At 43.0% G+C, this 13,054-nt stretch overlaps 1 protein-coding gene across 1 annotated transcript in view; it reads right to left on the reverse strand.

The window, feature by feature from the left end:
• Positions 1-13,021, reverse strand: part of Asb7 (ankyrin repeat and SOCS box containing 7) — a 33,891-nt gene extending 20,870 nt beyond the window's left edge. The window contains exons 1-4 of the mRNA XM_042698574.1: positions 12,493-13,021; positions 12,198-12,346; positions 5,556-5,676; positions 2,885-3,146 (exon numbers count right to left, since the gene is read on the reverse strand). Of these exons, the coding sequence (XP_042554508.1) occupies positions 2,885-3,095 (211 nt within the window). The 5' untranslated portion in view covers positions 3,096-3,146; positions 5,556-5,676; positions 12,198-12,346; positions 12,493-13,021. The remainder of the gene's footprint in view (positions 1-2,884; positions 3,147-5,555; positions 5,677-12,197; positions 12,347-12,492) is intronic.
• Between the last annotated feature and the right edge of the window lie 33 nt (positions 13,022-13,054).

A 13,054-nucleotide genomic window follows, 5' to 3' on the forward strand; every position in this document is an offset into this window, starting at 1 on the left:
TCACATCACAGTAACAGACCCCCTTATGTAAGTCAAACCGTTAAAAAAAAAAAAAAAAGACTGCCGTGGAATAAAAGAAAATGCATTGTAATGTTCAACAATTGCAGCCTGACTTTCCCAAATATATTAGGAAATGACTTGCAAGTATAAGCACCAAACCTAACTCTGCTCATGGTTACTTCTGGACATTGGGAGGCAACAAGGACTAAGGGGGGTAGATGAGGTTTAGGCTTTATTTGTGATTTATTTGAATATGTCATTATTAGCTGACTCTTCTATTTGAGGGTTTTTTTAAAAAAATTTTTGCTTTCTTGATGAGTGATAAATACACATACAGGTAGAAGCAGAATACAACAGGACTAGCTAGTGTAAAAAGTGTGAGCTCAGGGGCTGAGAAGGTGGCTCAGTGGTAGAGCACTTGCTTTGCATGCATGAGGCCCTGGGTCCGATTCCTCAGCACCACATAAGCAGAAAAAAAAAGGCTGGAAGTGGCTCTGTGGCTCAAGTGGTAGAGCATTCACCTTGAGCTGAAGAGCTGAGGGACAGTGCCCGGGCCCAGAGTTCAGGCCCCACAACTGGACACCCCCCCCCCCAAAAAAAAATAAGTGTGAGCTCAGCTGGTCCTCATGGACCACACCTGTCGTCCTAGCTACTCAGGAGGCTGAGATCTGAGGATCATGGTTTGAAGCCAGCTCTGGTAAGAAAGTCTGAGACACGTTGGCTCCAATTTAACCAGCAAAAAGCAAGACATGGAGGCGTGGCTCAAGTGGTCGAGTACGAACAAAAACAAGTGTGAGCAAAAAAGGTAAGAAACTGGGTGTGGCCCGAGTTTAAATCCCAGTACCTGCACAAAGTGATCTCTGATCCTGGTCTTAAACTTCCTAAGCACTGTCAGAATTTCAAGGGCTCGGACACATCCACCTTTCATTATTTCCTTAGGATTTTTTTTTCTTGCTGGCATTCCACTAACATTTCCTCTTCATTAACTTTAGAATGGAGGCTTGAACTTGTGTTAAGGGGCACGGCATGGAAGGCAACTACAAAGAAGGCACAGGCCAGCAATGTCTGGCTTCATGGGCAACTGACTAATCCAGGCATGTAGTTCCTGCTTTGGGGCTTCAGGACACTGACCACTGCAGGTCTCAGGGCCAGCCTCCTCGTGCAATTAGTCCACACTCATACCTTTGTCTTCCGACCTTCACATAATTCATATGATCCTCAGGACAGCCGTGGGACTCCTCCTATTTTTCTGCCCTTCAGAGCACATGCCATTCTGGCTAGTCTTGTGGGAAGCACACCCGGGAAGGAAGGAACATCACGGCTGGGGAGCAACTCAGGCTTGACAGTGGTACAAGAGGAACTGGAGCCCCAGCCAGGAACTCTTACACCATCGTTAATAGACAAGGTAATTCTGAGTGATAAAAATACATATACTCCCTCTTGAAGGAAATAAAGAAGCTGAAAGTCAACTGGAGGGAGAAGTATTAGTTAGGGATGACTGGTTAAGCTTCAAAAGCGTAAACTTAGGCAGTTTGAGGGTCAGCCACAGTGGGCTGGTCCTGTAATCCCAGCTTCTCTGGAGGGATAGGTGAAAAAGATGGCAGTTCAAGGCAAAGAAAGAGAAGCATTCTCAACCAATGACCCTGGGCGTGAGGGCTAGTCCCCGTCACACCAGCTCCACGGGAGGCATAAATATGAGGCTCAAAGTCCAGCCTAGTCTTAAAAAAATGTATGTATCATCTACATAGATAAAAAAACGATAAAATGCCAAATGTACTTTCTAACTTCATTACTCAAAGAATTGATGAGTGATATGGCTCATGCCTTAATCCTAGCTATGAAGGGAGGCTGGCGATAGGAGGATTATGCTTTGAGGCTAGCCTATAAAAGAACATTCCAAGAGAGATTGACACCTCCTTAACCCACTGCTGGGTGTGGTGGCAGGCATCTGTCATCTATGTTATGGTGGGTCATCTACAAAGAGACAAGTTGTAGTGCAGGCAGGAAGTGAGATCCTATCTCAAAAATAGCCCCAAATGGGCTGGAAGCATTGCTCAGTAGGATAGCATCTGTCTAGCAAGCATGAGGCTGAGTTAAGTCCTAATACTATTAAAAAACAAAAAATAGACTCCAGATAATCAATTTTCTTGTGGGATCTAGAAACTATAAACAGTTTTGGAAAGGAAGAAGTTCTCAAACTAATAATAAAGAGAAACCATCCAAACTGAAAGGGGAAAAGAAAAAAAAAAGGAAATTCAAACAATAAAGGGACCTGAACTAGGTCCCCCTGCTAGAGCAGAGAGGAGCCTTGTGTAATGCTCTGGTTTTAAGGGACCAGAACCACTTCTGCTTCTGAAAGGAAAGTAACTACCCAAGCCCTGGTGAGGGTGGCTTAGTAGAACTTACTTAGCTGATTATTCATACACAGATGACAAAGACCATTCACCTAAATGACCTTTTAAAAATCTGATTTTAAACAAAAATGAAAATTTTGGCCACAGAATATTCACAAAGGGAGGCGAATAGGTGGGCTATTAGCAGAAGTATTAAAAATTAACATGCACAAAGAATTTTGAACTAAACATAATTTGTATAAGTGTGTCATTAATCAATCTTGCACTCAAGATCTTACATTCTTGCTTAGCTTTTTCACTCATGGCTGAAGTGCTGTCACTTGAGCCATGCCTCTGGTCTGGCATTATGCTGGTTAACTGGGCGAGTTAAGAGTCTGACTTTTCTGTCCACGCTGGAATCAAACTGTAATCCTTAGATCTCAGCCTCCTGAGAGAAGCTAGGATTTCAGCCATGAGCCACCAGCACCCAGCTTAAATATGATACCAAGTTTCTCCATGGGAATAAAAGGCATTACTTGCAGTCAACTCACCTCCGTGTTCTAGAAATACCCGAACACATCTTTCCTTTCCTCTTGCTGCAGAGAAGTGGAGTAGGGTCCAGCCATTGGCATCCCGGCCGTTTGGAGAATAGCCTTGTTCTAGCATCTTCCGTACTGTGTGGACATCCCCAGCGGCCACAGCAGCCTGGATCTGCAGTTCTTCCTGGAGTTCAGGGTTCCTTCGACAATGGTGGTGTAACATCCTAGCAAAGTCTAATTTTCACAAAGGTGTCATGAAGTCACAGGAAGCAGCCTTTTGGGGGAAGGCAGAACAGAGCGAGTTTAGAACAGATGGGTGCTGAGATTGTTGCACTGAAGGCCACAGAACTTACCTAGTCACTCAAAGTGGCAGCAGTTTGACACCGCTGGCTAACGTGGGCCTCTTCAGATCTAAACTTTCAGTGATTGTTGTTATGATTACAAATGAGCTTCTAGAAGAGAAAATTTCTTCTGTAGCCTTTTGAAAACTCACAATAAACAATGTAGGAACATGATAGCTTTCCTTTATCCAAAATGGGGGAGGGGGGGTGACAGGCACCTGAATGAGGCACAGCCGTTAGAGACTGGGTGGTACCTATGATTTATGTGACCCACGCTGGAGGAGATGGAAGGCCTGGATCCCATCTCAGGTGAGAGCTGGCAAACACCGAGGACCGACCGAATGATCACTCTATTACAACACGAAGGCGAAAGGCACTCTATCTACAGTGAGGAGTTTAAAAAAAGGGGGGGAAAAACCCTTTAGGCTGGTTCTCTAAAGTAGTTCAACAATATCTTATTTTTAGCTTAAGGTGTGGAAGGTTGAGGAGAGAAGTAGGCTGCCTTAGGTAAATGAAGAGGAAAACGGATTATATTTATTTCCTCTTGGTCTATTTCTATCAGTGTATTCCACATCAGATCACTTAATGTGTAATTTACTTTTGGGGGAAAGGGTGAAGGGGAGAGTGTACTAGGGTCAGAAACTAAGGTCATGAGCTTGCTAGACAGGCACTATTGAGTCATGTCTTCTGCTCTTTTTGCTTTAGGTATTTTTTAAAAAATACGATTTTTTTTTTAAATGCTAGGGCTATCTTGGACCTTGATCCTCCTCTGTAAGAATCCACTGTGAGGGCTGGGAAGTTGGCTCAGTGGTAGAGCGCTTGCCTTGCATACATGAGGCCCTGGGATCGATTCCTCAGCACCACATAGGCAAAAAGAAAAAAAGCCAGACGTGGCACTGTGGCTCAAGTGGTAGAGCGCTAGCCTTGAGCTGAAGAGCTGAGGGACAGCGCCCAGGCCCAGAGTTCAAGCCCCACAACCAATCAAAAAAAAAAAAATATATATATATACATATATATATGTATATACACACACACACACACATATATAGTAGAGGACTTTTACAATGGAAGGTATACTCAAGACCAATATGAGATCTCCTAAGGCTGGGTGTGGTGGCACAGGACTGTAATCTTAGCTAGTTTGGTTGATGATTCCTATTTATAATCCTCTATACTCAGGATGGGGAATATGAGGATGAAGGTTTGAAGTTAGCCTGGGCAGGCAAATATGAGAGATTCTTATTTTCAATTAACCAGCAAAAAAGCCAGAAGTAAAGGTGTGGTTCAAGTGGTAGAACACCAGCCACAAGTATTTAAGCAAAGAAAGAGTGTAAACCTCTGAGATATAAGAAGTTATATGGTAAGTCTTTAAAGACATCTTGTTCTCACATGAACATTAGACATCTCAGGATAATTTTGCCGCCAATAACAATTTATCCTGCAGTTTTACACTGTAGACTATATATAAGCAAACTAAGTTGAAATTAAGTGAAACTATGATGGGGTGTGCATAAATGCTGGGGTTTTATGCACAGAAAACAATGTTATTATATACCATAAACATCACTACCCCTACACCAAGCAATGTAATTTTAAAAATTCCAAGCTATGTTACAAATAGTTGTGTCCTCAAAATGGGAAGTAAGAGACAGAGTGACAATTTGTTCTCTTTCTGAGAGGTTTCCCCTCTCTGAATTACTTCAATGAAATTCTCTTACCTTAGACGTTTTAACCCACTTAGCTACTCAGGAGTCTGAGCTCTGAGGAGCAAAGCCATCCCAGGCAGGGAAGTCCACTTAGATCCTTATCTCCAATTAAGCACCAAAAAAAGCCAGAAGTAGAGCTGTGGCTCAAGTGGTAGAGCACTGGCCTTGAGTAGGCCCTGAGTTCTAGCCTCAGAACTGATGCATATGCATGTGCTGCTCACACACTCACACACACACACACACACACACACACACACACACACACACACCCTTTCAGTTGCGGTTCATGTTCACTTCCAGAATCATAGAGAAAATGCTGAGGACCAGACAGCGCATGGAAACTTAATCTAGGCTCCTGACAGCCATCTTTAACAGAATGTATATAAATGGAGTGATTATCTTAGCACTTAAAGGAGGTCTGCTATGTAAGAAAAAGATGGAGAAACAATAGGGAAACCAAGATATTCTTTTCTTTTAGTGGCTGTTGTACATAGTATTCAGCCACATATTTAGCCAGTTATTTTTGTTTTGAGGTTCTTAAGCTTTACCAGACTTATTTTACTTTTCAGGTGCTGTGTATGGAAGCCAGACACCTGTGTGACTGCGGTGCTTCACCCCCAGGCTCCACCATCTTACCTCATGGAAGAGTGTCCCTTCTCTTGCTCTATGGGCTGTCTAGTAACCATGGTGCTCACACAGCATGGTGAGAAAATGTTCTGCGTGTGTCCAGCCTCCAGAGGCAAAGCGCCTTCTCAATCTAGAAAACAAACCAAATAGCATTCACGGCAAAATTCCCTAAAACAATAGAGCCACAAAATGTTATGGTGTCCAGCTTTGACACACTTACATCTCAGCACTTCACAGCAAACCTACAGAGAGGTAATCAACTCGGAGATGACCTTGTTACCTAGTTCACTCATCAATGGTGTATGTAACAGGATTTACTCTCTAGACTCCTTTAAACCTTCATACCTAACAATGTAAGGGTGTGGGGGGAAAAATGAAGAAAATAATAAATCACTTATTTGGAATCTGGATGCAGGCACAGATTATTTTTCCTTTACAGAGAAATTATCGTCAGACTTTGAATTGCTTTTTAACTTGTAACATTACTTACAGGATCTTCTGGAAAAAGACTAAAAAGGAACCCATTGCATTCAGTACAACAGGTGCCCAGGGCCAAAACGCTGTAAGATGGTAAAAGGAGACTGGCTTTAACCTGGGATTCATCCTGTGCCTCAAATGTATCAAGTCAGGAAGTTTACATTTTGCTCACAACAAACTGGGTAAATCATTAGCTAACATGATTTTTGCCAGCTTCTCCTGGAATTGTGAAAAAATTTTTTTTCCCTAAACCCTGTACTTGGTCAAGCTCCAGTGGCTCACACCTGTAATTCTAGCTACTCAGGAGGCTAGGAGATGTTAAGGATCATGATTAGAAGCCAGCTTGGGCATTAAAGTCCGTGACACTCTTATCTCTAAGCAACAAGAATCTGGAAGTGAAGGTATGGCTCAAGTGGTGTAGTGCTAGCAGCCTTGAGCAGAAATGACAAACCAGAGTATGGAGCACTATAGCTAGGCAGGTGAAAGGCAATTTCCATCCATCTACCACAATCACCATTCCAGGTATTTACTACTGGGAGAATGACGGCCTTTTCCCATGAGGCTGAGGGTGCTGAGCCCTGTCATTTACACCCTCAGATGAGCAAAGGGAAGCTGCCTGCCAACCTAGTAACTGAGGTAGAGCTGTAGGTGCTGCAGGTCTAGAATTTAACCAGTCCAAATTCGTATGGTCCAAGTCTTCCTTTGCGTCTCCCATCTTCTTTTTCTTGTCAAACTTCTCTAAGGAAGGCAGAATGTTTACTTGAAGTCAAGATAATCAGAACAGTTCTTGTGGGCCAAAGTGTACAGAATGTAGAATTCTTAAGAAAGGGAAGTGGCTGAAGCATCTCTCTTACCTGTACCAGAGGCAAAGGATATCCTCAAAGGAAAAAAAAAAGCATTAACACAACAAATGAATGAGCTCTGTCAAAGTGACAAAAGGCTAATGGAGAGGAGGCTCAGTGGTTGTGGTTCAAGATGGAATCATCAGAGCAAGGAAATTCTTCAAACAGAATTGGACTAGAACCCTTAAAGTAAACATGGAATCTGTACTGATATAACTGTGTAAATAGGAAGAGGGGGAAAAGAGTAAGACTTCTATTCAGAATACTGAAAGAATTGTATATAGTCCCCTCAATAGTGGAGATGAAGGTACAGTGCTGTCAACCTCTGGAATTCTGTGCTCTAGATCTGCTAAAATCTCTAAAATGCCAATCAGGAGTTTCAATGAGCAGCCTAGCACTCCCCCCCCCCCCCCCCCCGACGATCTGATGGTCACTGGAGTGTCCTGTACCTGCCAAGAATGAGCAGTGCCAGACCCCTTTCCCTGTGTGTCCACCACATCCCTACCTCCCAGACATGGAAATGTAGCTTCAAGCCTGTGAGGACCCCACCCCCACCTCGCCCCAGATCTGTTGGCTTCCAAATATATCTACCTCTACTTCCACAGAGGAAGGGAGGACTGGGTCGAGCCAAGGAAAGTACAAAGTTGTAGCTATTAAAATTATCAGAAGATCATGTGAAAGCTGTTATTTCCCCCCCCACACACACACACTGAAAGATACATGAAGGACAGCACCTTGGGATACTTCTGTATCATCGGATTCAAACACACAAATCAGTGTCCACAGAACACTGCCTTGTGTGGGCACATCATGGGAGGTCTTGGCCTTGGTTATTTTCACAGGCAATTAGGATACTTCAAACAAGTTGTTATTGCTTTTTGGTTTTATTTTTAATCCTGCACATTTTAGGATCCTTTATTTTTCTGGCGATACCAAGCAGTTTAAGGAACCGTAGATTCAAATTTTTGAGAAAGCTACTCCTTGCACGTATCTGGTACATCTATCTCTACAGGGAAAAATGACGCACACAGGATCATGACCGGTCAGCTGTGTCTCTTTCAATTATGAAAGAGCAAGTTATTACTAAATAGTCCCAAGAATCAAAGCAGTAATTATTTTTCTCTTGGTGCTTTATGAGAGCTGCACCTAACAGAGCAGTTTCTCATGTAGGAATATGTAAAAAAGAAAAGAAAAAATGATGAAACTTTAGAAGAAATGTAGTGTCCAGTGATAAAGGTGCTTATTAGGAACCAGCAAGGAGTCCACATACACATACACCTGCCATCCCAGCTACTGCAGGAAGTGTGAATAGAATAATGTTGGTCTAGGCCAGCCTGGGCATAAATGTGAGACTATTAAAACAACAAATACACTGGGTGCCACTGGCTTACATCTATAATCCTAAGTACTTAGAAGGCTGAGATCTGAGAATTATAGTTCAAAGCCAGCCCCAGCAGGCAAACCCTACAGATTCCCATGATCTCCAATTAACTAGCAAAAATTGGAAGTGGAAGTGTGGCTCAGGCGATAGAACATCAGCTAGGAGCAAAAAAGCCAAGCAAGAGCTTGAGGCCCTAAGTTTAAGCTTTCATTTTCTCTCCCACAAAGTAAAAAGGGGCATGGCTCAACTAGCAGAGCACCCCTCCATATCAAGCATAAGGCTCTTAGTTCAAGCCCCCCTCCCCCCCCAATACTACCAAAATAAAAGTTCAAGGAAGTCCACAGAGAATCCATAAATGGCTACTTCCCCCTGGGAATTCAAATTCTGATGGCTCTTGAGAGTCACCTCTGAAAGCACAAAACAATAACAAAGGATGCAATTTAGTCTTAAGTTCATGATAAGTGGTAGATGGGGGGGACGTCTCATACCCTTTAAGATACAATGTTTCAAAATTCTATTCCACAGGTTTCAATCACAAAGAAAAGCAGCAACAGTACCCAAGGGATGAGAAGACTCTTAAATTTTCTATAGTAACCATTCCTTTCCCACAGGAACTTTTCTTAAGAGTCTTTCTTAACCCAACATTTACAATGTTGATAGATATTTGGATAATTTCATCTTTCCCACTCTACATGTGGTCAAAAGTACAGGAGGCTCTCAAGCTTCTATATTATATTTGAAACTCCAAATTGAGAAACTAAGATGATTCCTACCTGCTTTTCTTACAGAAGCAATGCACTCCAAATGGGGAAACTCCAAACTTTTTGCTTCAAGGACCAAAGAACATCTAGAATTGACTGATTAGGTTGTTAAAAAAAAAAATCCTTGTAACAAGTAGGACCTTGTCCTAACTTTACAAACATCTCCATTTCCTGTTCCATAAAATTAGACATTATTAGCTCTTGCATATTAGTTTCACCGAAAGCTCCCCACTTGTTTTAATTAAGTGGTGCAAACCAGAATTGTGCTGTCTTCACACAGGAAGTAAGGTAAGTTTGTTACTCAAAAAAAAAAGAAGAAACAATTCTTTGTAAAAACACAGCTGAAGTAACTGAAAAAAACACAAATGGTCAACCTGCAGAAGACATTAGCTCCAAGGGGGAAAAATTCTAATGGTTCAAAGCAACAGGGAAAGAGAAGCACAAACTACACTGCCCAATCAAAAGGCACCTGCACCTGGCTAGCAGGCATGTTGAGGGGGGCTCTACTACAGGACCTAGCCAGCAACCCCAAATAAACACAGCACAATGTTATTCAGTATAGTTCTACACCCCAGAGCGTTTATACACAGGGTCTGTAATACCATGAGGCTACATCATACCCACCTCATCTAAGGCTCCAAAGCTCCAGCAGAAAACCCACTTATGTGTGTAAAGGAATTTTTAGAATTCACTCTTCTGGACGCAACTCAAAGTCTACATCACAAGTATCATAAATGGAGCGGCATGATCAATGTCCTATTAACTCCCTATGCCAGCCAATACCATCTCAGCAGCCTCCCGTATCGGAGCCAGTAAGTCTTCTGAGTGTTACACCGAATGAGTGCATGTGGTTGAGAATGAAGCTGCGCCAGGCATTAGAATATAAACTACACTGAATAGCTTCCCTAATTCTCCCGATGTGATTATATATAGTCATTATCAAATACAATGGCCACAGAATTGGCACCAAGTTGACTGCTAGATTGAAAAGTGGTAACTACCTAACTGGCCATATTGGTAAATACTCTATCTTACTGGTATGGCATCATCTAGGCCAGCCATTCTCAATCATGACTAACAACACCCATCTCGGTCTTAGTAAAAACTATTAGAGCCCAATAGATCCATGGACTATTATTTATAATAGAACCCAGTAGTAAAAACTATTAGAGCCCAATAGATCCAATGGACTATTATTTATAATAGAGCCCAGTAGTAAAAACTATTAGAGCCCAATAGATCCATGGACTATTATTTGTAATAGAGCCCAGTAGATCCATGGACTATTATTTAAACAATGAGAACTGCCTACGAATCAGAGGAATATCTACCTTTTAAAGTCTATTGTAACAGACCCTCACATACTCAACCAACATGAAAATATACCTCCTGTGCTCACCTAGGGAACCCTAAGAAAATATGCTAGAGTTAAATTCACAACAGGAAGAAGTAATTCATAGAAAAGGCTTGAACTTTAAAAATATACATCACATATTTTAGCATTTTCTTAAAGTTCTGAGGTCTTCTTTACATATCACCTGGGTAGTGACTTCCATATTTAAATAAAAAATTACGTCTTCCACTTATATATTTCTTCAGTTTCTAAAATTGTTAACTACCCTTAGTTCCTATGCATAGACAAAAGCTGCCCTAAAATCTCATCATGGAACTGTCACTGATAGATACTAATTCCTTTTTTGTCTGAGACAAGAGTCCAGGCTGGCCTCAAACTCAATCCTTCCCCCTTTGGAACTTCCAGACTCCACCTCCTGCATGCTACAATTACAAAGGCTGGGATTACAGACATGTTCCACCACACCTAGATGATACTAATTCTAAATCCCATTCAGAAAACACTGTCTTTCCATCTAGTTTCAAGTGTCATGAATATGAAAACTTGGAAGTGGAGCTGTGACTCAAATGGTAGAGTACTAGCCTTGAACAGAAAAGACCAAGAAAAAGCAAAGGGTCCTGAGCTCAAGCCTCAGTCCCGAGACACATACAAAACTGAAATATGCATAAAAATTAATATTTAACCTGTCTGATTTCCTTAATAATATCTTCAGAGATGTCTTCAGAATTAGAATTTGTGGAAGGTAGAAAGTCTGGTGGAACACAGTAAGTCGAGGTTTTTAAAGTATGTCTTTGTACTAAATAACTATGCTCTTGCTAGTTGTCGTTGGTAGGAAAATGACTCTTGGCTGCTTTTTGAATTAACTCTTACATAATTTGTGTTCTTACATCCCTTCAGAGATTAATGTCCTAAACTTAACTTTCAATGCATTTTCAGAAACCCCAACAAAATCGGCAGCAGAAATGAGACACGAACTAGACGCTTAAATTTCAAGGTAGCAAATTCTCTGAAAAGGTTTTAAAATGAGAAATTTTATATATGACATCTGCCAAACACTGAACCACAGATAAACACATCAAAACATCCCTTTGTTTCAAAATACCTTGTCAGGTGATTAACAGCACTATGTGGTTTATTTTTTAAACAAATTCATCTAGAACACCTGAGTATTTCTGTTAGTTTCAGTGCCCATCCATATCTATAACAAGACTCAAAAAAAAATCCCAGAGTTAAGGGCTTCAGGGGCTAATAATGCTGCTTTCACACACTTAAGGTACAGATTCACGTTTTCTAGGACCAAAACTTGTTTTCTGAAGCTTCCAAATTTGAAGCCATTAATTTACCTTCCCTCTACCAAACCACTGGAAGTTAGGTTAACAAATGATTTCTTGATGGAGGTAGAGAAAAGAATGGGGAGGGGGGAACCCAGTAAATTGTAGTTTAATTAAAAAGCAGAGTCATTCGGAATTAACAAGCAATTAACATGGAATTGAAGAATTCCTAAGAGAATAAGGAAGTGGGGGGTGGGAGTGGTAAGAAAGGTCTCAAAGCCTCAGAGCAGATAGAGTAAATGGCAGAGTGTACCAAAAGATAATGAAACAGGGAAACACACCAAACAGGATGAGGTGGACGAGGGGAAGGATGTAGCTTAGTAGGGGGTACAAAAGTTATTAAGTTGCTAAAACCAAGACATTTGGCAGTGTTGTTTCAGCTTTGCTAGGAAACTAGGGTCTAGCAAAAAGTGCATTCCCAGGCAACCACCTGGAAAAAAAAGCATGGCTTAATGAAGTAGGGGCCAGGAATAAACAATGGGGGAGGGGACGGTGTATCTTTTACCTGTATAGAGGAGGCTGGTCAGAGGCGCTCTGCCCACTGATTCTTGGGTGGATGGGCAAGACGCCCTTGGCAATAATCCTCCAGCCGGCTCAAACCCGGGAGTCGGAAAGCAGTCAGTGGTACAGTGTTCCAAGGAAGACCAGAAAGACCTGGGGAAGGGGAAGCATAGAAAAAAGGCTGAAAGAGTGTGAAGGACTGGCAGACATGAACAGTGGGGCTTCCCCTCCCTCAACCCCACCACGTCTACGACAGTCCCTAACCCCCACCCCCTCCCGAGGAAGGTAACCGACTTTACCTGTCCCCTCAGCTGCTGCTTCTCTTCCTCCTCTGAGCCCCCTCCACATTCACCAACTTCTCCATTGAAGAAGCACCACGGGCAGGGCCGGACACGGTTGTTCCTGATTCTTCTCAGTGCCCCAGCCCGGGGAGCATCCAGACAACTCCAGTAGACTAGGGGTGCCGGTCTCAGCCCCCCCGGCAAGCCAGGGTCAGGGGTGCAGGGAGGAAGTGCCGACTCGGGGTGTGGGGGACTCGGAGCCGGGGGCTGCCGCGCTCCGGGCCGGAGGCTCCCACCTTACCGAGGGGGGGACTCAGGAGGTCTCGGGACAGCGAGATCCCACGTCGTACCGGGCCTGAGATGCTAGCAGCGAGGGGTGTCCGCACTGGGGGCTTTCGGGATGCACTTTGCACTGGGCCACCCCCGCCCCCTCCCTTCAGCACTTTGGGGTCACAGGGGTGGGACCAAGTCTTCAGCAGCCAATCAGAAGCCGCACTGGAGCTGGAGCCCAGAGCCGTAAACCAGGTTCGGGGTGGGGAGGGCGAGGGGGGGGGCGGGGACGACCTGGTTGGTCGGCGGC

Source organism: Dipodomys spectabilis, unplaced genomic scaffold, assembly GCF_019054845.1.
Source record: "Dipodomys spectabilis isolate Male_0828 unplaced genomic scaffold, ASM1905484v1 ptg000233l, whole genome shotgun sequence".
NCBI lineage: Eukaryota > Metazoa > Chordata > Mammalia > Rodentia > Heteromyidae > Dipodomys > Dipodomys spectabilis.